We start from the raw sequence: 25,151 nt of genomic DNA on the forward strand, positions 1-25,151 counted from the left end.
CTAACAAATACTGATACCATGCTCACTTTCACCTTGCATATGTATATATATATATTATTTGCATAATTTCCCTTTCATTTATATATTTATTTTGCTTATTTCTGCCTGTCTATATCTTGTGTGTTTTTCTTCTTTATTCTTATTGTTTCGGTTTGGAACAGGTGCACAATGCATTTCACTGCGCATTGTACTATGCATAATTGTGTTTGTGATAAATAAAGGTCTTGAATCTTGACTTTATGGTACTGGATTAGAAAATATAAAACCTCTAACACTAAAAGCTGCATAAAATGTGTCAAACAGAGCAGAAATCTTCTGGTTTTCATTTGATCCTACAGTCCAGGCAGTCAAACAGAGAGGAAAAAAAATAAATAGATATAAAGCTTATTGGTGAGTTAATAAATTAATGCGAAAACAACACAAACAACAGAGTTTCTTGCATTCTGGTGGATTTATGTTCAATAATTCTGTTCCTGTAAATCCCAGGATGACATTAAACATAAATCCTCACAAGCTGAGGCTGAAACTCACTAAAAACCAGTAAAGATGTCAAATCCAAAGATTATAGAGGATAATTAAAGTGTAGTGTTACCTCCATGGAGGGAAATCTGTGGCTCCGACATTGAGGCGCATGCATCAGGATAATACTTGTGAAAAAATTTGTCAAAAAACAGTTCATGAAATTAAAACTAGAAGTTCTGGAGTGGTTAGCAGCAGAACGACTGAAGATCAGATCAGTAAAAGTCTGCAGGTCGCTCAGGTCAGCAGCTGGTATTTAAACTGTGACCGGATATCCCAGTTCTACTCAGGTGTTTCTGAATCACAGCTGATTGAAACAGGTGCGTTTCCACCTGGACGGTAAGTGGCATTGTGGGAAATGTAGTGCTGTTGATTTATACACATTCAGCAGGTTTATCTAGTGTTTAATTCAATTCTATCTGCTCTTTTCACAGATTTGTTTAGATGTTAATGAAGCCAGTCATAAATTACGAAGAATTTAAAGGAAATATTACAGCTTGTTTCCATAAATAGTTAGTCAGTAGATTCTTTGCTTACAGCCACACCACCCTGAACACGCCTGAACCAAGCAGGGTCGGGCCTGGTTAGTACCCGGATGGATACTGTCTGGGAATACCAGGAGCTGTCAGCTTTTTCTGTCCTCATCAGTGGACCATGCTGCTTTACCAGAGACAGAGCTGTGAAAAACTAGTCAACTTTATTCAGAAAGAACATTTAAAAACAAGATTTTAACAATCAAAACAGAACACCATAAGACGTGAAAATCAAACAAACACGCTGACCAAATGACAGTAATTTAATTCCTAGCATGAGCCCACAGCCACCTGTTAACACATATTGCACATCCCTTCTGTAAAAGCTGTTTTCACGTTGTGTCCTTGGATGTTCATACAGAACCATTCTATGGAACCCTGGTAGAACACTGACATCTAGTGTTTAATGTGAGAACATTCATCGTGGAGAAGATGGATCTTCAAACATTGGAGGCTTCAGCAAAACCCAGAAATCTGTTCATTTTGTCTTTTTATTTTTATTTGTAGTGTAGTGGTTGGATTTCATTGTGTCTTATGAACTCTAGCTTTAATTTTACAGCACGTTTGTTCAACTGTTGTTGTTTTTAAATGTTCTTTCTGAATAAAGTTGACTAGTTTTCCCACAGCTCTGTCTCCAGTAAAGCAGCATGGTCCACTGATGAGGACAGAAAAAGCTGACAGCTCCTGGTATTCCCAGGCGGTCTCCATCCTAGTACTAACCAGGTAAATATTTTCAAAAAATGAGTAAAAATCTTCCAAAAAAATCCTAAAAAATATCTAAAGTGATTACATATATATCCGTAAAACTTCTAATATTTTCTTTAAGGACATTCACAAAAAAATCAATCAAAATCCAGCGAAATTGTCCTCCACCTAAAAATGTTCAAAGATTTCCCAAAAATGTTGAAAATGTGGACATCAGAAGTTTCACTGTGAAAATACGTTTTTTTCCGCATTTTGAAACTTTAAAACAGGTCAATTTGACCCACAGGACGACACCAGGGTTAAATATATAATGATCACAAATAGCCTAACACTAATGTTCCTCCCTCCATAACAACACAGTCAGTTGCTGTTCCAGTCTGGGTCACGTTCTAGGATTTTCTGACAGTAAAACTAAGAGTGACATCATGATGGTTGCTGAAGACAGACAGTAATGTTAATCATTTTACTGAATAAACCTCCCCCCCTCTGCGTTCACATCCTCCTCCTTAAATGCTCCTCAACATGCAGCTGACAGAGTGATGAATGCTCGTTCTGTACTCTTAAATATTTTGTACATTTACGTTATTTCTGCAGTTACATACTAGCTATGCTAGGTTATTGTTAACATAAACAGACAGGGAGTAACTTAAGCTAGGTTAGCACAACTTTAGCAACGTAAATGAAAAGCACGACCGACGTCATAACACATGGTAAAGAGAGTTAAACTGAAACGGGAGACATGTTGAGTCACTGTTAATTTCACTACGTCGTTATAAACTTACCTGTCGGCTCAGCCCACTCCTGTAATGTTTCCTAGCTTTAGCTTCCTCCTGTACGTTACTGAGGGTTGAATGGAGTCAGAGCTCCATGGATTGGACAAAGGACGTCATTCAACAGCATTTCCTGTTTTATGAGAAATTAAGAATATATCGGCGTTTAATCGGCAAAACTCCGGCTGATGAGAATTATTTTGAAAAGGGCCCTACTGTTCACCGTCTTCCATTTGGAGTTGCTTGGTTCTGCTCATAGACTGTATGGTTCTGCTACTACCGATCAACTGCCCATTTGCGCATGCGCGACGTCATACGCGACGGCAAGTCTACTTGGACAAACTGCCCGAAATGTGTTGCCAGAGAGGATTTTGAGTCATTCTGTGCTGCACATGCGTTAATTGCGTTAAATTGTTTAGTCTGATTAATCCACCTTAACACGTTAATTTTGACAGCCCTATTTATTATGACTTTTAGATTTATTTTTAACCCTCCTGTTGTCTTCATTTACGGGCACCAAAAAATATTTCCTTCTCTGTAAAAAATCCCAACAATTCAGCAAAAACAATTCCCCAAATTTCTGAAAATCTGCAAAACCTTCAGGAACAAAATTACAATAATTCCTTAAAAATTTTATTCAAAAAATCTTTATATGGAACTTTCATCATTGTATCATCCCTCAAACTGTGTGTTAATCCAATAATTACATCTAAATTTATTTAACCTCCTGTTATGTTTGTTTCTCAGGAAAAGCAATAATGTTCCTGGGTAATGTTTAATTACCCAGAAGTGTCAGAAACCAAAAAATTCTAATAAATATCGCTTATAGAATAGAATTCAAAATCCTTCTTCTGACATATGAAGCTCTTAACGACCAATCGCCAACATAGCTTAAAGACCTGATAGCACCTTATTATCCTGGTAGAACTCTTCCCTCTCAGACTGCAGATTGAGCGGTGTATAGATAATGGATGGATGGATAGAATGGGAGGCAGAGCCTTCAGCTATCAGCTCCTCTCCTGTGGAACCAGCTCCCAGTTTGGGTTCTAGAGGTGGACACCCTCTCTACTTTTAAGACCAGGCTTAAAACCTTCCTTTCTGACAAATCTTATAGTTACAGCTGACTTGGGTGACCCTGAGGGGGGTCAACTGGAGTCTTCATTTGCACAACTGACTTTTGACGTCCCTTTAGTCTGCCTCTAGTTTTGCTGCTATAGGCCTAGGCTGCTGGGGGACCTCTCTTGATGCACTGAGCCCTTCTCTAACTACCTATGTATTTACTACAGATACCGTTATTACATTCATTCACTCTGTTTCTGCCTGTGTCCTTTGTCCGAGTGTCCCTGGTCCCAGAGCTGGATGCTTCAGATCTGTGGTTGTTCTCCCACCAGCTGGCCTAATCTCCATCATGTCCACTGTGGGATGCTGCTGCTGACCTTCCTCCAGCCCACTGCTTCCAGCTGCCCATTTCCACCAATCTACTCTGCATCACCCTCACTATACTTGATATGCTCATCTACTTACTGCTTGGATTTTCCTGCCAGCTATATATGTAGTATTTAATGTATATTTAATGCCTGAGCTGTACACCATAACAGTAATCTATGAATCAATTTCAATGCTAGCTTGTACTTTGTATGTATCATTTAGCTTTCTTCCTGTTAAAAGAGAGTTTTTCTCGCCACTGCTGCCTTAGGGCTGCTCTGCGGGTTCACGCATATGGGTTCTGTAAAGCATCTTGAGACAATTTGATCTGTAATCAGCACTATATAAATAAAATCAAATTGAATTATATCTCACTGTCAACCCCATCACTCACCATTTCAATCAATATCTAGGGCAGCGGTGTTCTTTACCTCTCACAGGTTCAATGAGAATAATTCACTAGTTTTTCATTAAAAAAATGCAAGTTCCGTTTATTTTATTATATATTGGAAAGGCCTACATGTAAAATGCAATAGTTTTACTTTACATTGATTTTTTAAAATTTATTGCACATTTTGTTTTGTTTTTTCTTTTTATGAAGTGCTGATAAATAAACCCACATATTTCAAATCAACACAAATTAGTCCTGAGGATTTGTATTGAAAGCAAATTTTATTTAAACACAAATAAGTGAAATTAACCATTTTACATGTTGATTACACTTATTAAGCCAAGCAGAAGAAGTTTTATACCAAAAAATTCTTAACATTTATTTATTTATTTATTTATTTTTTACTTTAAAATGGGTCAATTTGACCCGAAGCATAACAGCAGGGTTACTTCTTAAAAATACATGTACATTAATGTTACTGCCAAAACCGTTTTTTAAATGCCGATTTGACTTGACAACACCGCCATAACAGATCGGTGAGGCATACAAAAAGACATTGTCAGAAGTGGGATTCGAACCCACGCCTCCATTCGGAGACCAGAAGTCCCATGTTCAGGAAGGTTTGTCACCTTGAGTCTGGCGCCTTAGACCGCTCGGCCATCCTGACAACTGCGCTCCATGGCCGCGCTAGTAGGCTGTTTGACTGCTGCTAACGAATGCAAATGCCGGCGGTCATTTAGATTTTCAAGAAAACACAACTTTTTCATAACGTTTTATAACTTTTTCCGTGTTTTAGAGATAACTACTGGGGACATGCAGTCACAGCTATCTCTTAATATCCGACATCCGCTGATGAAGGGATTTAGTGGTTTTAGTTAAATGTAGAAAATCGGCAGGAACAGACAGGAAAGACACGTGGGAGACAAAAACATGGAATTCAGACAGTTATTGATGTTAGCAGCGTCTATAAAAAGATTGAGAGGAACTTTTCCTACCGCTTACGGCCATACCAGCCTGAATACGCCCGATCTCGTCTGATCTCGGTAGGTAAGCAGGGTCGGGCCTGGTTAGTACTTGGATGGGAGACCGCCTGGGAATACCAGGTGCTGTAAGCTTTTTCTCTTCCTGCTTTACTGGAGACGAGTTTTAAAGCTACACCGATAAGAAGCGTGGAGACTGCAAAATGATTGATCAACAAATAAATAATAATAATAATAATAATACTGACATGCAAGTCTGCATTTACAGACTTGTGGATCAATATATAATTTCGGGAGTTTTTGCAACATAGTTCACATTTTTGCTGTTTTCAGACCTAAAATCAACATTGTCACCTATAACCAAACACCACATGGCATTTTTACAGAAAGAGTCTTCTAAATATTATAAATACAACTGAGTAAAATTGAAATTGAAAGTTATTTCCAAAGATATTGCAGTAAACCAGTTGACACTTGACTCACACACTACTTTATATTAAATAAGTCAGAAAGCCTTGGAGTCTTGCCAGTCTTTTCTTCAGGAAGAAATGACATCATGTGGAGCAGGTCATGTGATCTAGAATTAACACACTTCCTGGAGAGGGGTTTTTGTAATGGGTTACTTACTTGAATGTGATTTGTCATTTTCCACATAAAATTTGATATATTGCTAAAAATTAAATATCTGTCATGATTATCTCAACTTGATAAAAAGAACACAATCAGAACTATTTCTGAATAAGCTCGTTTTATTATTCTTTAGCTAATTAGAAGGTGGCTGTTATTAAATTCAGACGGTTATTTAGTTGACATTTTAGTGATATCCAGTCATTTTTTATTCACAAGTGATTGTTTCCATAATAAATAATTAAGGAATTTGTAAAGACATGATCATAATGAACATAAAAAACATTTTTTTCTTTTAATAAAAATGTATGCAAGATACATTCCATGGACTTCAAAAATCCCTCAATTATAGATTGACCTAATGCATCATTAATAATTACAGGTCTGCATTTGTTTATCTTCACCGCCACTAAATCTACATCCTGCAGTCTGCGGCTCTCCTCTGTTTCTGCCACTGTTACCATGGAAACGGCGCTTTTTAGCCTTTTACCTCGGCGGCTAACTTTAGTCTGGAGCTAGCAGCTGTTTTAGTCCTGGTTTCGGTAAAAGTAAAAGACGTGAGATACAACAAAAAGTATTGTCAGAAGTGGGATTCGAACCCACGCCTCCATTCGGAGACCAGAAGTCCCGCTTCACAGGAAGGAGTTACCTTGAGTCTGGCGCCTTAGACCACTCGGCCATCCTGACAACTGGGTAGACGCCGCAGAAACAACAGAATAAGAACCTACATTTTTACATATGTCTCTATGTTAATGGTCTGACTGCGGAATACTCACAGGGACGCATTATTTATGTTTTCCACTCTTTTAAATATCTTTTTCGACATTTTCTTGTTCCGTTTAAGCGTTTAAATATAGAAACTTACAGCTGTTTTATCCGTAACTGTTTAACCAAAGCTGTCCTCCAGGGGCGCTAAGGATCAGCTTTTATGTTTACTTCCGGGTTACCAACCACGTGACTCCCCGCCCAGTCGACTACACAACAGCCTTCAGAGATTCTTATGAAACTCGGAACAGTGAACAGCTTAAACACACCCAGTTATCTGCAGCTTACAACACAGCCAGTTACAACACAAAAACACCGAGCTGTGTTCATTCTGCAGCTTATTACAACACTGAGAGAAAACAGCTCCATATGCGGTACAATGTCTTTCTACAGGAACGCCGTTTGGTTTGTTAAAGGTCTGCAGGAGTACACGAAGTAAGTCAGATTATTACTTACAATGAGAAGTAAAGCAGCTGATCGGAGCTCTGGTAGTTTCTAAGGTCAGTCCTCCTCATGTATAGACAGCATTCAAGGTGAAACCACACGTGCTGCTTTATTAGTTTAAATTATTGTATGAAATGCAGTTTATTTATATATATTAATATATTTCATTCAACTACTTGTGGTTACTGGGGCGTTTTTACAACCTCTATATAACATGAAAAGTAGTTTTTAACTAATCAGTAACCTAAATTTAATGCTATAACATTTACAAAGCTAGAAAGCAGACAAAAAAAGTAGAGTATGAAGCAGGAGGCAGTAAATATTCCATCTTTTACTTGATCTGTGACTTAAATGATTATTAATTTATGAAATGAAGTTTCTGTCTAAATCATGGATTAACTGATTAATTTTCAGTGGACTTGGATGTGTTCTGATACAGTTTGTGGTAATTATGAAATAAGGAGGAGGAAAATGCTCTATTAGGTCTGTTGCTAGCAATTATTTTCATGTCGACAATTTTCTTTATTCATTTTAGTTAAGATCAGAAAATAATGCATGAAAATGCTGATCAACGAATATCTTTGGGCTGTGGACTAAACAGGGTGTTTGAGGACGTCATCCTGGGTGTGGGGAAACACTGATAAATGTCCTCGTTGCACCTGTAAATACACCTGTAAATCAGTACCATTTTATTTAAAGTCACTGAGTGCAAGAATTACGTTCCACAGCCAAAGTAAAACCTAAAAAAGCATACTTTAAGCCATTTTTGTTAATAATACAGCTGCACATGACAAAAATGAGTACAAACCTGTAAAAAATGAACCACTATAACCAACATTACCACCTGTAGTCATCTGATTATAGACAGCAGGGGCTCAATTAATAATTTAGCCTGTTTAATGTCAGAAAATAGTGAAAAATGCATCTTATAATATCATACAGCCCAATGTTCTCAGATTGCTTGATTTAATCAAGCAGCTCAAAAAATATTTCACATTTGAGAAAAGCTGAAAAAAGCAAATGTTTGTTGTTCCTGCTTGAAAAACTATTAAAATAATTAAGTGTGTTTTTTTTTTTTTTTTTTAACCCTTGTGGGTCTAAAATGACCCTCTGAGGTCAATTTCTTTCAATATCTTTGTAATGAAACGTTCTTATCGTTTCATATTCCAGTTATTCCTCAAAAAACATACTTTTGATATCATTCCATTTACATTTTAAGTTACCTTTTATACTTTTAAAGCAGAGGAAAGGAGTGGGAAAAATGTCAGCAAAATGGATGCTGGCATTCCTCCATTGCTGTTCTGTGTAATGTTCTTCTTTTTCAGTTATCAAAATGTTCAAAATCTGTTAGTGAAAAATAAACAGATTTCCAACATGAAATCATTCTTGTGTGGTCAAATATAAAACAATTACATAAAATGATTATTCTGAACCAAAATGACAGAAATGTCATAAAAACACATTGATTCTTATACGGGTGATTGTTGACCCGCTGTGTTAGAGTGTAGGGTCCAATTACTGGAGCATCTAAGGTAAATTCAGATGATTTTCTGTGGTTGTGCTGTTTGATTGCAGCATAAACCAGAAGAATATAGCCATATATAGATCATATTCCATCAGTAAATGTGGTAATATCACATATCATAATGTAGTGGACTGATTCTAATGTTCTCTGCTATGAACAGAAGCGGTTATGAAGCTGCAGCGAAGCATTTTAGTGCTGGAGATCTGGAGGTGAACCTCAGTGGAAGGTCCTTCATGGTGACTGGAGCCAACAGCGGGATTGGAAAAGCCACAGCGCAGGAGATCGCCAACAGAGGTGAGAGTTTCAGAGTTAGTTACTGCATGGTTCTGTTTTTACAGGGCTACAAGGCATCAGTATTCCAGTGTGATATAGCGAATATGTGAATGAAGCCGTTTAGTTAAAGCGGCACAAATTCCTGCCAGTGAAATTAGCAGAAACAAAACGAGGCAAATACACTTAAAAACAAAAAGTGTTTTTTTTATATATAAAAATACATTACGGAAACACGGCTGCCGTCAGAGAGTAACGGGGGCTAATTTGGTTGCAACACTAACAAAAATGTGGATTTTGGGGACATGAATTTGGCCTGAACTGATTGTTTAATGACTTTATCAATCTGCAGAAAATGTGCATCTTCAGAACCAGGTGAAAACAACACCTCTGCATATTTAGCATTTATAAAAGATTCGCTACTTGGCAGGTTTTGGAGATTAAAACCAGGCAACATAATCCCAATAAATGTGGAAAAAGACAAAATACTTGAGTGTTTCCCCCCCAAAACAATGCAATATTATCAGTGCTGTTCATAAAACCTCCAGCAGTGACGTTACATTAATTCATCTTCTAACCTCCCACATGAAATAAATTACTGCTAAAACAGCCAGACACCCACTTCAGTGCAGGAGGAAGATGAGATAGTTTGGTTTGTTTGAAGTGAGATTGTATAAGTAGTAATAGCTTTCTAAAAATCCAGCAAATTTCGCTGGATTTTGGTTGATTTTTTTGTGAATGTCCTTAAAAAATATTTTAACATTTCTTTTTTTCCACCAAAAAATGTTCAAAGATTTCCCAAAAATGTTGAAAATGTGGACATCAGATGTTTCACTGTGAATTTTTTTTTTCTTCCACATTTTCAAACTTTAAAACGGGTCAGTTTTGACCCACAGGACGACATGAGGGTTAAAGCACTTCGTGTTTGCATTTTTCTATTTCATTCTAACTTCGGCAGCTGTTTCAGCCTCAATTCTCTCCTTCATATATGAATTTAAAACGCTTTGAACTGCAGTTTTAAACACCATATTACAGTAGTTAAGGGAAAAAATGAAAAGTGAATCCTGGCTGGGCCTCTGATGTATTTTCATTTCTGCAGGAGGAACCGTTCACATGGTGTGTAGGAACAAAGACCGAGCAGAAGCAGCCAGAAATGAAATAGTGGAACAGAGTAAAAACCAGGTGAGTTTATTATTCTGTTTGTCCGCCTCAGAAGAAGGGTTTTAACTCTTATTATACCTGTTAAAGAAGTTTTCCTGTGGGAACCTGAACTTCATTCTCTGGACGTTGTTGTTTGGTTCCTGAGTGGAAACGTCTGATCAGAAGGTCAGCGGTGGGCAGATGACGATCTGTGGGTGAAATGAATTTTCAGCCCGCAGACACAAACTGAAGGTTGTCTTTGTTTTCATAGAAATGTCGACATGCAGCTCCCAAATCTGCCGTGTCAATTTTAACTCTTGTGTCGTCCTGCGGGTCAAAACTGACCTGTTTTAAAGTTTGAAAATATGGAAAAAAAAATATTTTCACAGTGAAACTTCTGATGTCCACATTTTCAACATTTTTGGGAAATTTTTTTAAACATTTTTTGGTGAAAAAAAGAAATGTCAAAAATGTTTCTTTTAATTATTGGAATTTTCTTCCTGAAGGTTTTGGAAATTTTCAGAACTTTGAGGAATTGTTTTGCTGAATTTTTAGATTTTTTTTTTTCAGAGAAGGAAACAATATTTTTTGGTGCCTGCAAATGAGGACAACAGGAGGGTTAAACTATATGAATATAAAACTCCTTTCATTCTTAAAAACATCTAAAATCACTTCCTCTGGATCTCATCTGTCTTTAAGTCATTTTTAGTCTAGAAAATATTCACATTTGCTCTTGAAATTCTTGTGAAAATAAAATATTTTCTCACATTCAGTCCTAGAACAGTTTCACGAATCAGTCATGTTCTTACATGAATTTCACCAATAAAAACGGTACAATGGAAAAAATTTTAAAAATTCTTATCTGAAAAGAAACATGCTAAAGAAAATGTCAGATGACAGTAAATGCTGATTCCTGCAGTATGTTCTAGGCTTAATGAATTAATAACTGAAGAAATAATAATTTAATTAATCCCAAATGTAAGTAACTGTTTGCAGAAAGATTTACATTTTAGGATTAAAAATGAGAATTATAGATAAAGTCACCACAAAGTTCCCTCTGCCTCAGTCTGACTCGCTCTGTGAAGAAATCAAACGGTCAGAATATCCTAAATAACAAATGAATTACTGTTTAAAAATATGCAAAACTAGCAGCACCTAGCAGCAAAACCTCTGCTCATCTCCCAGACTAGTGACAAAACACATCTGAAACACAAAAGGAAAAATTCTCTCAGATGGAAAAACAAAACAGACAGAGGTGTGGATTCCAGATGAGGCAGTCGATGCACAAATACACTGCAACAGTTAAAGATCCGTATGAAGAGGCAGACTCACAACGTGCACACAAACCTGGTGCTGTAAAAAGTCAAACTACACTTTCTTCTGTTTTCTTCTCTTCCCAGAACGTCCACGTCCACATCGTCGACATGTCGAGTGCCAGACAGGTTTGGGAGTTTGCTCAGAGCTTCTCACAGAACAACAAGATCCATGTGCTGGTGAGCAGAAATGAGATGGTTCATCTGTATAATAAAATAGAATAGAATAATAATAATATATAATGCACAGTCACAGGTTGTTATTGTAGTTAAATCACATGTCCTTCCTCCAGATCAACAACGCAGGCTGCATGGTCAACCAGAGAGAGTTAACTGACGAAGGTTTGGAGAAGAACTTCGCCACAAATACAGTCGGTAAGAAAAAGGAACGTTTTTTAAAACATAGTTTCAGTGAGAAGCAGTTTCCAGATCTTTAGATACCTTTTGTTATTTATCATACTTAATATACGCTACAGTTCAAAAGTTTGGGGTCACCCAGGCAATTCCATGTTTTCCATGAAAACTCCCACTTTTATCCATGTGCTAACATAATTTCACAAGTGTTTTCTAATCATCAATTAGCCTTTCAACACCATTAGCTAACACAATGTAGCATTAGAACACAGGAGTGATGGTTGCTGGAAATGTTCCTCTGTACCTCCATGGAGATATTCCATTAAAAATCAGCTGTTTCCTGCTAGAATAGTCATTTACCACATTAACAATGTCTACACTGGATTTCTGATTCATTTAATGCTACCTTCATTGGAAAAAAACTGCTTTTCTTTCAAAAAATATGGACAATTCTAAGTGACCCCAAACTTTTGAATGGTCTGAGTTACTGTTATCAAATTCAATATGAAAATGACAAGAAAACCTGCAGAGCCCCATCTTCTCCCCAGTTTATATACTGTGTACCAGCATCAAAGAGGCCTGACTGCAACACAGATACTGAACTGACAACAAAAAAGACACATTTTTTATGAACACAACAGCGAATGTGAACATTTTTTTTCATCCTAAGGAGTAAATCTACTGGATTCATCATCTGTACGTACATTTGCTCGTTGGTTAAAGCATTTAGTACAAAATCATCTCACACGACATTCCCACAAGTTGGAGAGATGTTTTATTTTACATAAAAAGGGAGCAAACTGGAGTTTCCCTTTAGGTGTGGGGGGGGATAAAAAGTGATTTTTATAAGGTTCATGTGTGACACATTCTACTATATAAATCCAAGGAGGAGAAAAACAGACAGAGGAATCTCAGATACATTGTGTTCTACTTTTATTATAAATTAATACTCCTTTATTCTAGCAGCACTATTTGTTTCTTCTTTCACTGGTTCTTCTAGCAGCAGGATTTGCTCCTTATTTTTCTAACATGTGCGTTTATCTGTTCTTAAAATTTGTGCAAATGTTTAAAAAAGATCTCTGTGCAAATAAAATGACTGGTAAAGTTCTGACTAACTTTAGTTTTCAACATATTTCCGTCTGCATCAGAGATTTGTTGTTGATTTTTAATCCTGTCTGTTATATTAGTACATATATTTAATATTTAATTAATCACTGCTGAGGGGGAACACATTTCTCTATTTAGCAAAATAAAATGCTTTCCGCTAACTGTTGCCCTGCCAAAGGAGCGCATTAAAACCGAACAGATAAATCAGGAAAGGTAAGAGAAAATAATCAGAAAGTCGGACAAAAGATTGGGCTTTTGGTACTTCATGTGCTGCTGAACTGATTTCTGCTTTTATCTTTATTTTTAGGTACATACATCCTGACTACTGCCCTGATTCCTGCTCTGAAGAAGGCTGAGGGACCCAGAGTGGTGAGAGCAACAGAAAAATAATGAGAAATCATGAAAACGCTGGGAGACTCAAAGATGATTTCACTTTCACATCTGCAGAGTGGACATATACACACCTTTATTTTGCATTATTAAAAACATTTGCTGCTGTTTTTCCCTCCAGGTCACGGTGTCGTCGGGCGGTATGCTCACACAGAAGCTGAACGTGGACGACCTCCAGTCTGAGAAGGGGACGTTTGACGGCACCATGGCCTACGCTCAGAATAAAGTAAAACAAAAAACACAGAGATCTGCATTTTAGTAATAACACAGCATGTTTATTAACCCTCGTGTCAAAACTGCAGGTCAAAAATGACCCGTTTTAAAGTTTGAAAATGTGGGGAAAAAAAATATTTTCACAGTGAAACTTCTGATGTCCACATTTTCAACATTTTTGGGAAATCTTTGAACTTTTTTGGTGGAAAAAAAGAAATATTAAAAATGTTTCTTAAGAACATTCACAAAAAAAATCAACCAAAATCCAGTGAAATTCGCTGGATTTTGGTTGATTTTTTGTGAATGTCCTTAAAGAAAATATTAGAAGTTTTACTGATATATATGGAATCACTTTAGATATTTTTTAGGATTTTTTGGAAGATTTTTACTCATTTTTTGAAAATATTTACAAGAATTTTCTTGCCAAATTTGGGGGATTTTTTATTTTTATTTTTTTTTTTAAAATAAAACTTTTAAGGGAAACTTTTAAGGAATTATTGGAATTTTCTTCCTGACGGTTTTGCAAATTTTCAGAAATTTGGGGAATTTTTTTGCTGAATTTTTGGATTTTTTTCAGACAAGGAAACAATATTTTTTGGTGTGTGTAAATGAGGACAAGAGGAGGGTTAATATACTTCAGTGTTTCTCTCTGTGTGCAGAGGCAGCAGGTGATTCTGACAGAGAGGTGGGCTTCTCTGCACAAAGAGATCCACTTCTCCTCCATGCATCCTGGCTGGGCCGACACTCCAGGTGAGCTGAGGAGAAAAGCTACACTGCAGCATATCTATCTGTTTATTTATCTGTGTTTTTATATCTATTTCAAGACTGGTTGAAATTAATTAAAGCCTAAACCAGGGGTGTCAAACATGCAGCCCGCAGGCCAAAACCAGCCCTCCAGAGGGTTCAATCCGGCCCAATTTACAATCTGCAGTTAATGTCTTCTCTGGAATTTTTACACTTTGAGGCCGGACTGGACCCTCTGGAGGGCTGGTTTTGGCCCGCGTGCCGCATGTTGGACACCCCTGGTCTAAAGACTATAAACAGTCTGAACCATAAATAGATTAATCTGTACACTAAGACACTGTATTACCTGTCCATTAAAGGTTTTGTCTACCTGTGTTCCTCTGCAGCCGTCCAGTCGTCCATGCCGTCGTTCCACGCTAAGATGCAGGGGAAGCTGAGGACGGAGGCCATGGGCGCCGACACGGTGCTGTGGCTCGCCGTGTCTCCAGCCGCCGCCAAGCAGCCCAGCGGACTCTTCTTCCAGGGTCAGAAACTGCTCTCTGAAACCTCTTTTTAGTGTTTTTCTCCCAGATGGAGGAGTCAAAGCCTAAACTGATGATAAAGAAATGAGATGACATGTCGAGGGTCAAACTCTGGAGATCTGTGAGAGATTTTAGCCTCTTCTATTGAAAATATTACCTCTTTTTATCTTGTAATCTAAAACAAAGTACACTGCAAATAAATGTAGTGGAGTAAAAACTACAACAATAAAAACCCAGAAGTAACTCATATTTGAACAGAAGTTACATCGAGATCTGCATTCAAACATTACATCCCACATATAATAACATTCAGTGAGTAGAGTCATGTTCATCTGACAGAATTATTAGTGACTCAATCAGGAGGACAGTTCATAGTTTTTCCTGGTTTTCCGTAATCTACTCCCTGAATGTATCTCGTGTTCATGGCTTCCTCGTTTCTTTCAGATCGTAAAGCCGTGGCGACTCATCTTCCCCTCGCCTCGTCTCGGTCCACGCCTCAGGAGGAGGAGAAGCTGCTGGCTGTCCTGGAGGAGTTCGCCCAAAAGTACAAACCTTAATATTTCTGTAAATTCAAAACCAAAAACACTCCTGACTAATTACTATGAATGTTTACAGAATCAGGTTTTATCCAATGAAGATGCTTTCTACTGATACCTCACAGTCAGCCTTTAAATACCAACTTTACATTATTTACAGCCAACATCAAATAGTGCTTATGCTACTTCTCATATATAAGTATTTTATGTGTACAGAACAATCTTTCTTTGTATATTAATTTGTGTAAAAATGATTAAACAGATCAACTTTGTGTCTGTTTGTTTGTATTGAATCCCAGGACTGAATGCTGAACCCCTAGACTGAGTTTATATCCAGGTTCAGGTCTGATTAGACTTTACTTATTAGTGTTTTTTTATCTGCTTCCAACTCTATCACATGTTGTAAACTAGAAAAACACTCAGAGCACGCAGTGCTCCGCCAAGGTTGCTCAACTGACGTATCATTTCGAATAGAAATCTTCAATAAAAATGACCTTGTGCTGAGCAGAGGCATGTGTTATGCATGGATGCTGCTTAACGCATCCTTATTCTGTGGAACACAAACACGCATTAAAGCGTTATAAATGTCACTGGCTCCATCTAGTGGTACAAACATAAAGCAAACCTGACAAACCTTTTAAAAATCCCACTGAACATCAGTTTCACTAAAGATCCATATAAGACTTTGGAACAGACAAAACAAACTCACATGAAGTCCATTAAGGAGCTGCTTTTAAAAGAAATGGGTCAATATAGAATTGTGGGACTTTTTGAATCATAGTTGACATTTTTGCTGTTTTCAGGCCTAAAATCTACATGGCTGCCTATAACCAAACACCACATGGCATTTTTACAGAAAGATTCTTCTAAATATTATATATAGAATTGAGTAGAATTGAAATTGAAAGTTATTTATAAAGATATTGTAGTAAACCTGTTGACTACTTTATATTAAATAAGTCAGAAAGTCTTGAGTCTTGCCAGTCTTTTCTTCAGGAGGAAATGACATCATGTGGAGCAGGTCATGTGATCTGGAATTAACACACTTCCTTGAGAGGTGTTTTTGTAATGGGGAACTTAGTGGAAAGAGATGATCTCTGGGAACTCCTTGAAGACTGTTGGAAAACCATTTCAGGTTCTACCTCATGAAGCTCATCCAGAGAATGCCAAGAGTGTTCAAAGCAGGAATCAAAGCAAAGGGTGGCTACGTTTTAATTTATAGCATAATTACATATGTTATTCTTTTTTTCATCTGTCTACTATGACAAAAATCATCTTTCTAACTCTGGTAAAAACAAAAACTGTCACCTCTGCTTCCTTCAAGAATCAGGAAGTTATTCAGTAGATGTATACTGCAATAACTAAGTTCACTTGAGTTCATTTTTATAAAGTCATCTCAGGGCACTTTACATAGTAATCAAGTGAACTTACTGTTATTTCCATAGCAGCACACTGAAAAACAACACTAGAGAAATAAGACTTCAGTTCATAAATGTGGATAGATGGTAATAGAGATTGTCAGCTGTGGAGCTACTTTAGTTTCTCTTTCTTTGTGTTCCATTGGGAATAAACTTGTAAAGCTTTCAAGGCTAATGTCACAAACTGGACTCTGGGCTGGATGGAAGCAAATATGAAGAAGAATAAATCAGCACAGATAAAACAGAAATCTGCAACAACAAGAAAACATGACAAAAATAAAACGAGCAAAAATTAAAGAACCGATCAAACACGAGCCACAAATAGAGCAACAAACTAATGAGGAATATTAGCATTAATATACAACTTCTATAACTTCCAGCACCAATCACTAAATTCACTGTGTACCCAATACTAATCTTATGAAGAAGTCTTTCTTACTCTGTCCAACACTAACACATTTTACAGCATTTCACATGTCACTGGCTCCATCTAGTGGTACAAATATAAAACAAACCTGATCAACCTTTTAAAAATCCCAGTGAACATCAGTCTGGTTGCTGCCAGGTTATGCTTGAAAACTGGTGAAGCTGATTTTCGCATTGATGCTTCCAGCCACTGGAACATTTTACCAAATGGAGGTAGATGTGCTCCAACATTACCACCTAAAAAGTTTGATTTTTAGCGTCAAGTGTTCTCACTTTCTGCTCCAAAAATGTCTCCTATTTTTATTTTAAACCATCGGTGGAAGATTGAACTCTAATATGAGATACAGGAAAACATAAATAACACCAATAATCCCATTAATGTGATGGTCACATCATAAACATGGATGAAACAGTTCTTCTAACACTCAAGTCTAAGATTATTACAGTAATATTTTGAGGTTTGGCTTGAATGGAAGCTTTGGATTAAACACATTTAAAACTTTGTCTTTCAGTTTAACTCTTTTCTGTTCTGTGTGTTTATTTTCGTTTACCTGTGAGAAGCGAGGCATTCAAAGACTGAAGACATCAGACTGTCTTGCAAGATGTCCAGATCTGATATTTTAAAAAAAAAAAAAAAAAAAAAAGTCTGATTTGGTTTTGTAGACCCTAAGTCAGGTTTAAACAAGGTTAAAGCAGTGTATAAACAATGGATAGATGGATGATTTGGTTTGTTCACGCATTCAAATAATATCCGATCTGAGTCACTTGGATGCAGAAACATTAGATTTGGACCATTTGAGGATGTAATGTGAATGCAGCTGATCATTCACTCTTGTTTGGAGGTCATTCTAAGTCAGTAGTCCAATAAAAGTCCCTGTAATGATCACGTGGAAAAGTCCATTAAAATCCTCCTCAAATAAGCAGCTATACAGACATCTTATTCAAAACAGCTATTAGAGAACTGTGAAGCAAACAGCCACAGAACAAACCAAAAAAAAAAAAAAATCAAGTTTCAGCGGTTGATTATTCTTCTGCAAACTATATTCATCACCTCTGAAACTTGTGACTTCCTCAGAACTGAAGACACTGAAAATCCTCACATTTCACACTCACTGCAGTCTGTGCTCCAGACCTGATCATCTGAGGAATAATCAGCAACTTTACGAGCAATGGAGGAAATTTATGAGAATGTGGAACCTTCCAAACCTGCCAACCCAAAACGTTCCAGGAATCAAACAGGTAAGAATGAAGTGGCTAAATAGAATATACATTATTATCTGTCATTTACTGCTGTACAGATAATTGGTTTATTCCTGCGTTAAGGTCCAAGGAGTTCTCAGAGGAGTTTTCATTCAGTTATTCTCTGTTTGGGGCTGCTGAGTGTTTTCCTGCTGGTTGGACTCATCGTCCTCGGTGTCCTCTGTGAGTCTGGTTCTAATGAGTTAACTTTCTAACACTCACCAGCCTAAATATGTGCAGAGTAAAAGCTTTGGTGTTGCATTCTGAATAGAATTTAGGATCAGATTCTTCTGAGCTCTCTCTCACCAGACGACACAACTCAAACATTTTAGGATGCTAAGCATGCAGCAGCAGTTGTTCCCTTCTTTTTAGAGCCAAACACATAAACTAGCTTTAATCTTTTTATTGAAGAAGCGGGTTTAACATTAATGTAAATGTGTGATTTTCAGGAACCTTATTCTGCTCTGAAAGACGTCTACCTTCCCTGTGACTGTAAATCCTTCTTTTCTTTTAATCACTTGTCAGAATTGTTTTAAAAATTTCCACAGGAATAAAAAGTGCTGATTCAGATGCAGGTTTTATGTAATTTTTTTTTTTCACATAAACAGGAAACATTCTTATGAAGGCGCTATATGATAAGCGGACTTCTCTTTTTACTAATTACAGCTGTGGTACTTTGCACTATGATGCTGTAAAACTACAGTTTTAAAACAGTTACACTTCTGTTCAGGTATTTCTAACTTGTCCTGTAAAGTCAGTCTTGGTTTCATGCCTCCCACCACATTTAAACTAGTTTAATTCAGGTCAATCTTTAATAGAGGAGCTCAGATTAATTTTATGGAAATAACTAAGGTCAGAACAGTAGAATTAATCAAGTTTGGTTTTTGTTCTCTACAGAAATCAGATTAATTGAGCTTAGTTCCATAAAAACTAAGAATATTTAGATTTAGGACTGAAGCAGAGAGACAGGATTAGTGGTAGAGCATCAGGACTTTGGTGTTTCTGTAACATGTACCTTGATATTTCAGACCGTGACTCGGCTGCAGATTTATCCTCCATCAAAGAAAACCTGACTGAGCATCTGCAGACCAGCAATGATGAACTTTCCTCCATGACAGAAGAGATAAACCGCCTGAATGCCAGCCTCACTGAAATGACTAAAGAACGGGACAGACTTCAGACTTTGTCCAAACAGAGTGAGTCCTTCCCTGCCTGATATAAGCTAGAAATGTCTACCTGTTACTCTCCAGTCATGACATGACCACAAAATGAGTAAAGAATCAAAAATACGAAATTAGCAAATAAGATTTAAAAAAAAAAAAAACCTTCACGTGCCTCTCTAATCATTGATTAAGCCCGCAAAAACTCATCTCTGCATGCTCTGCAATGTTTCGTTAAATGAATTTAACCTCTTACTACCTTAAAATAACCTACACACATGGACAAAATTGTTGGTACCCCTCGGTCAATGAAAGAAAAACCCACAATGGTCACAGAAATAATTTGAATCTGACAAAAGTAATAATAAATAAAAATTCTCTGAAAATTAACCAGTGAAAATCAGACATTGCTTTTGAACTGTGGTTTAATAGAATTATTTTAAAAAGTAAACTCCTGAAACAAGCCTGGACAAAAATGATGGTACCCTTAACTTAATATTTTGTTGCACAACCTTCTGAGGCAATCATTGCAATTAAACCATTTCTGTAACTGTCAATGAGACTTCTGCACCTCTCAGCAGGTATTCTGGTCCACTCCTCATCAGCACTGTTTGATATTTCTTCCAGAGAAAACGTGTCCTGCAGGATGGAAGATGTTCAGTTGTACCCGTTATCTCCTCTCTCAAGCATCTGATTCCTGGACCAATGGCAGGGAGGACTGCAAAAGACAAGGAGCAGATCTGGTGGTGATAAACAGCGCTGAAGAACAGGTACAGAACTTGTTTTAGCGTGTTTTCAAATGACATGGAAATGTATTTCAGTCTTCATCCTCATTGTACATTACTTTGCCCAGTTTTCAAGACAAAAAGGAAATAGCTGTGTTCCCTTCCAGTATGTTTGTCAAGGCCCAAGGGTTTTGAACCCTAAGTGCAGGCACCACAGACGACAGGCTGACGAACGAATACTTAACGGATTTTATTCAAAGGAAACAAGATACTGTCTGGGCAGACCAACGCAAACCAAACTCTATTCAAAAAATAATGAATTTAACAAAAAACCAAGCAAGGCTCTAAAACAAACAAGAATAATAAATAAAGCTGGCCACTACATGGGCTAAGACCTCAACGTAAACAAAACGGCCGAACTCACAGTCAAACAAGTCCAACGGGGTTGGGGGGGGGGCAGACTGGTTCTGCAGCCGGCAGTCTGTGGGGCGCACGCCGGGGCTGCTACATGCAGCGGAGATCGGCGGAGGGAGCCGAGGCAGGGACAGAGGGGGGAAGCTCCGGGAACGGGCCGGGCTCTCCGAGCAGAGCTCCAGGGCTCTGGATAGTAGTCGGGCAGGACAAAGCAGGCGGGGGAAGTCCGGAGCTGCGGCAGACCTGGGCAGAGTGGCTGGTGGAGAGCCAGCAGGAGCAATGAACCAGCGGCGGCTGGTGGGGCGAGCCTGGCTTTAACTGCCACTGATTGCTGATCGGTCACAGCTGCGCTCCTTTAGCGGATGTGACCGATCGGCCTGGGCTGTCATCTGGCCAGGAGCACAGCACAGAGAAGGGAGGAACCATGGCAATGTTTTAATACAGACATTGTACACTTTAACTGTGTCTCTTTAATAAGCCCATATTTAAAAATTAGAAACCTTTCCCAACTATGTAACCATGCAGAGTAACACTCCGTCACTGGCTGGTTCAAACCCCTCGACTCTGCATTGTGTATTTTTTTTAATAGAGAAGTCGGAAGGCCGCGTTTTCTTTTGTGCCGTTTATTTCTGATAAGATACAGAAACCTCTGGTCAATGACTTGGTCATCTCATGCACAGCACGCTCATGCACGCCTCTCTGGAACTGACTGTGTGCTTACAGAACCATACAATACATTATAGAACACAATCAAGTTAATAAAACAGGATATGTACCTGATAAAATACAGAAGTCTCTGGTTAGCAGGCTCACTTGTCCCGTGCACAGCACAGTAAAGAAAGGAGCACGTGCATTAACTAGTGCTAAGTAGCTAGCTCCCAGAGTGTCACACACCCCCCAATCACATCTCCAAACACATAAAACATTAAATACATGTGAACACACTCCATTCAACATCTGGATAAATCATATTGCACATGTACTTATAAAATAAACAAAAGGACAACACAAAAGAAACCATTTATGATCCCGTGCTGTTCTCTCTGACCACCTCATGCACGACTCTCTGGAACTGACAGTGTGCTACCAACGCCAGCTGCACACCACAGCTCCAGAGAGGGCGCCACTGAGCCAACAACAATAATTACAGCTAAACTGCAGCAAGTGGAATTACTGAATCACGTATACACTGTTACACTAACAACGGACATTTTCTGTGACTTTCTACAGTACAGAATTCAGTTAAACTCTAGATGGCATTTATAACCAGAGACGCTGCATAGACATTCATTGTCCATCCATTATTCCATCCATCCGTCCATCCATCCATCCATCCGTCCGTCCATCCGTCCATCCATCTATCCATCCATTATTCCATCCATCCATCCATCCGTCCGTCCGTCCACCAATCCATCCATCTGTGCATCCATCCATCCATCCGTCCGTCCATCCATCCATCCATCCATGGCAGGGCCGGATTCCATCCTGAATCTGAAGTTTGATGATCGCTCGAGCCTCCCTTTCCGGCACCCTGGAGTAAAATTTCCAAGGGAGGAAAGTAATTCCTCTTTACTTAAGCAAAGTAATCGGAGCACTTTCCATTTTTTAAAATAGGAACCACCACCCTGCAACTGCCCCTCCATGTGGACTGTCCCAGATGACCACTGAAGAGGCTTGTCAGTAAAGACAGTCCGACAATGTCCAGAGTCCTCAGCATCTTGAATGAATCTCATCCACACCTAGTGCTTTGCCACTGATGAGTTTCTTGACTACCACACTGACCTCTACCATTGATATGGTCTTCCCCCAAGTCTTCATTCACTGCCTCCTCAGCAGAGTACATGTTAACATGGTTGAAAGAGCATTTCATTGAACTTCCACTGCTTGACAGTGTCCTCAGTCTGCAGTTCTCCCTCTCAGCTACATAGCCTGTCCAAGTCCTGTCTCCCCTTCCTGAGGCATTCAACGGTTTAATACATCAGTTTCTGCTATATTCCATTATCCGCCCTATTGACAGTTTTTTGACTGGCCACAGTTCTTTCCAGTCTTCACCACCACTGGCCCTGCTGATCTTTAGTCCAAGCCTGTCAAAAGTTGGCCTAGATTTTAGATTTGCAAAACTTTGTTCATACATCAAAGCAACCCCAACCTTGCAACAAGACCACATCAACACTCCAACAAGGAGAAATGCATTTTTTTGATAAATGTTTACAGGAATGCTTTTAATATGTTCAGTTGCTACGGTAACTGGACCCTGCTGAGCTGATTGGTCTCCTTATCATTGCTTGCAGCTGTTTTTGAATTGTTTAGTTTTAATTTGAGCAGTTTTATTATGTGTTCATAGAAAACTGGTAAACTGCTCATAATTGAATTGCAGTTAAGAGCTAAAATGTAATTTTCTTCGCGTTGAACAGATGTTTCTCTCTACGTTCGCCAACAAACCAACTTGGATTGGGTTGAATGACATCCAAACAGAAGGGACCTGGATGTGGGTGGATGGAACTCCTCTGACTCTGAGGTAAGGCTTCACTTTAGTATAGCATCAATATTAACATCCTCATGGAGTCACAAACCGCTCAGCAGCTGAGCCATTCACATCATATCTGACATGTTATCATCATAGAAGAAGGCTATTCACACATCCACCAGACGCTGATCCAACAGAAGCATTCATTGGGAGTTTTCAGAGAGACTGAAAGATGTTGAAATGCTTGACAGAGCTGCAGTGTTGGATCATTATTCTCAGTGGACTGATCATCCAAAGCAGATTTTTTTTTTTTAACATACATAGTCATTGTTACCATAAAGATAATGAGAAACAAATAAAATATTCCCATTAAATCCACTGGTTCTTGCTTGTATATGTGTTTCTGTTCTGATTCCTTTGTCAAAGATAAACAGTGTAATAATTCGGCTGTTTACTGACCTGCCAGGTACTGGGACAAAAACCAGCCTGACAATGGTGGTGGAAGTGCTCGATGGGGTGATGAAGACTGTGCAACTATCAGAAGTCCTCACAACACTCTTTGGAATGATCTTTCATGTACATCGTCTCTGCAGTGGATCTGTGAAAAACTACCATAATGTTGCTGCATTATTTGTTTGAGGATCATGTATATTTGAAGGTCACATATCTATAGAAATAACTGTGAGAACTTCAGGCTTTTATGTTAAGTATTTCCAGAACTGCTGTCATTCACACATAGCCTTAAAATTCAACACCTAACTAAATTTGCTGAAAGTGGATCATTCAGTATTTAAAAAAACAAACATCATTGTTGTAGCAAAATGTCATTTGTACTTGGATGAATTCTATTTGTACTGTGACGATCACAAACCAGTGTGTTAATCAGAGCACATAATAGATCCAACTGTGAATGTTTTCTACTATTTTGTTCTGGTGTGTGATTCTCTTGTGACCAGCGTCAACACAAAGGTCTAATAACACCCAGACCGTGTGTCGTCTTCATGAGGAATCAAAGCTGCAGTGTGTGAAGGACAGATGCTATTATAAGTTTGCATTTCTTGTTTGACTGTGGGTCAGATCTCTGAACTCAACCCTGGTGTCGGAGTTCTACCCTTCAGCTGAAATATTCACTCTGCATTTCTCTTACTTTATTATTCTTTAATAAATTACAAAGACAAATACTGTGTGTTGACTAACTGTTAAAGGGGAAACTGCATCAAAAAAGCTGATAAATGTCACTAAAGTTAGAGACCAAGTAGATGTAGTTTTGCAAGGGCCTCATTCTTTAGTCAGCGCCAAGAAGAGATAACAGTGGTACTTACTCTTTTTAAAATCATTCTAAAAACATGTTTGTGTGAGTGTTCATTGTTGTACTTGTAAATCTATTTGTGTGAAGACCAGCTTGAATTTCACACCTTGCATGACTATATAAATATCTATACTTGCGTATATGTACATCTGTCTGTGAAAACAAAAATCTGCAAAACAAAAAAAATCCATGAAAATCTGACAGCAGGAGTGCCACAAAAAATTATGTTGAAAAAGAAAGTTCAAAAACTGTAAAATCTGTGAAAATAACAGCAAATATGTGTGAAATAGTGATAGTTTTGCTGATGGCTACAGCTAAAAACGTAAATTAATTTTATTTTCCCTGATTTTAGTAGATCTGAAGGGAAAATCTGTAAAATAACAGACAGTTGCTTTAAAAATGACAACTAAAAAAGTAAAGAAAAACAAAAGAACAAATGAACAAAAACATTTATTTCTTCCCTATTGGAATGCAAGGAATTATTATTATTATTAGGGTCCGAGCACCGAATGGTGCGAAGACCCTATTGGAATGCAAGGAATTATTATTATTATTAGGGTCCGAGCACCGAATGGTGCGAAGACCCTATTGAAACCCGTGGGTTTATTAGGGTCCGAGCACCGACGGTGCGAAGACCCTATTGGAATGCAAGGAATTATTTATTATTAGGGTCCGAGCACCGAATGGTACGAAGACCCTATTGAAACCCGTGGGTTTATTA

At 38.1% G+C, this 25,151-nt stretch overlaps 2 protein-coding genes, 2 long non-coding RNA genes and 3 other non-coding genes across 9 annotated transcripts; 3 read left to right on the top strand and 4 right to left on the bottom strand.

The window, feature by feature from the left end:
- Positions 1-4,900: 4,900 nt before the first annotated feature.
- Positions 4,901-5,010, bottom strand: trnal-caa (transfer RNA leucine (anticodon CAA)). The gene is made up of 2 exons: positions 4,973-5,010; positions 4,901-4,946 (listed from the first exon to the last, which is right to left on the bottom strand). It is a non-coding gene; the product is annotated as a tRNA-Leu (tRNA).
- A 329-nt stretch (positions 5,011-5,339) lies between these two features.
- Positions 5,340-5,458, top strand: LOC111574485 (5S ribosomal RNA). Its single transcript, XR_002746631.2, has one exon. It is a non-coding gene; the product is annotated as a 5S ribosomal RNA (ribosomal RNA).
- A 1,070-nt stretch (positions 5,459-6,528) lies between these two features.
- trnal-caa (transfer RNA leucine (anticodon CAA)) lies at positions 6,529-6,637 on the bottom strand. The gene is made up of 2 exons: positions 6,600-6,637; positions 6,529-6,574 (listed from the first exon to the last, which is right to left on the bottom strand). It is a non-coding gene; the product is annotated as a tRNA-Leu (tRNA).
- Positions 6,638-6,934: 297 nt separating this feature from the next.
- dhrs12 (dehydrogenase/reductase (SDR family) member 12) lies at positions 6,935-15,544 on the top strand. Of its 2 annotated transcripts, none has more exons than XM_035952299.2 (10): positions 6,935-7,215; positions 8,845-8,978; positions 10,054-10,136; positions 11,495-11,587; positions 11,701-11,782; positions 13,176-13,237; positions 13,380-13,484; positions 14,131-14,221; positions 14,602-14,739; positions 15,181-15,544. In XM_035952299.2, exons 2-10 carry the CDS (start codon positions 8,918-8,920, stop codon positions 15,291-15,293), a joined length of 828 nt encoding a protein of 275 aa, XP_035808192.1. In that variant the 5' UTR covers positions 6,935-7,215; positions 8,845-8,917; the 3' UTR covers positions 15,294-15,544. The 2 variants fall into 2 exon arrangements, with proteins under 2 accessions (XP_035808192.1, XP_023134870.1); XM_023279102.3 differs by having other exon boundaries at positions 6,935-7,150.
- LOC129350108 (uncharacterized) lies at positions 9,841-13,717 on the bottom strand. Its single transcript, XR_008603349.1, has 3 exons — positions 13,333-13,717; positions 11,442-11,611; positions 9,841-10,303 (listed from the first exon to the last, which is right to left on the bottom strand). It is a non-coding gene; the product is annotated as an uncharacterized LOC129350108 (long non-coding RNA).
- Positions 14,670-21,040, bottom strand: LOC118470923 (uncharacterized). 2 transcript variants are annotated; one of them, XR_004848102.2, is made up of 5 exons: positions 20,665-21,040; positions 20,183-20,233; positions 19,371-19,512; positions 17,668-17,728; positions 14,670-14,806 (listed from the first exon to the last, which is right to left on the bottom strand). It is a non-coding gene; the product is annotated as an uncharacterized LOC118470923 (long non-coding RNA). The 2 variants fall into 2 exon arrangements; XR_004848101.2 differs by lacking the exon at positions 20,665-21,040 and having other exon boundaries at positions 20,087-20,234.
- LOC111574477 (CD209 antigen-like protein E) lies at positions 18,139-24,300 on the top strand. Its single transcript, XM_023279104.3, has 6 exons — positions 18,139-18,355; positions 18,440-18,538; positions 19,384-19,551; positions 20,143-20,285; positions 23,069-23,172; positions 23,588-24,300. The coding sequence occupies exons 1-6, from the start codon at positions 18,286-18,288 to the stop codon at positions 23,736-23,738; spliced, it is 735 nt and encodes a 244-aa protein (XP_023134872.2). The 5' UTR covers positions 18,139-18,285; the 3' UTR covers positions 23,739-24,300.
- Positions 24,301-25,151: the final 851 nt, after the last annotated feature.

The sequence above is a fragment of the Amphiprion ocellaris genome, chromosome 11 (genome assembly GCF_022539595.1).
Source record: "Amphiprion ocellaris isolate individual 3 ecotype Okinawa chromosome 11, ASM2253959v1, whole genome shotgun sequence".
Lineage (NCBI taxonomy): Eukaryota > Metazoa > Chordata > Actinopteri > Pomacentridae > Amphiprion > Amphiprion ocellaris.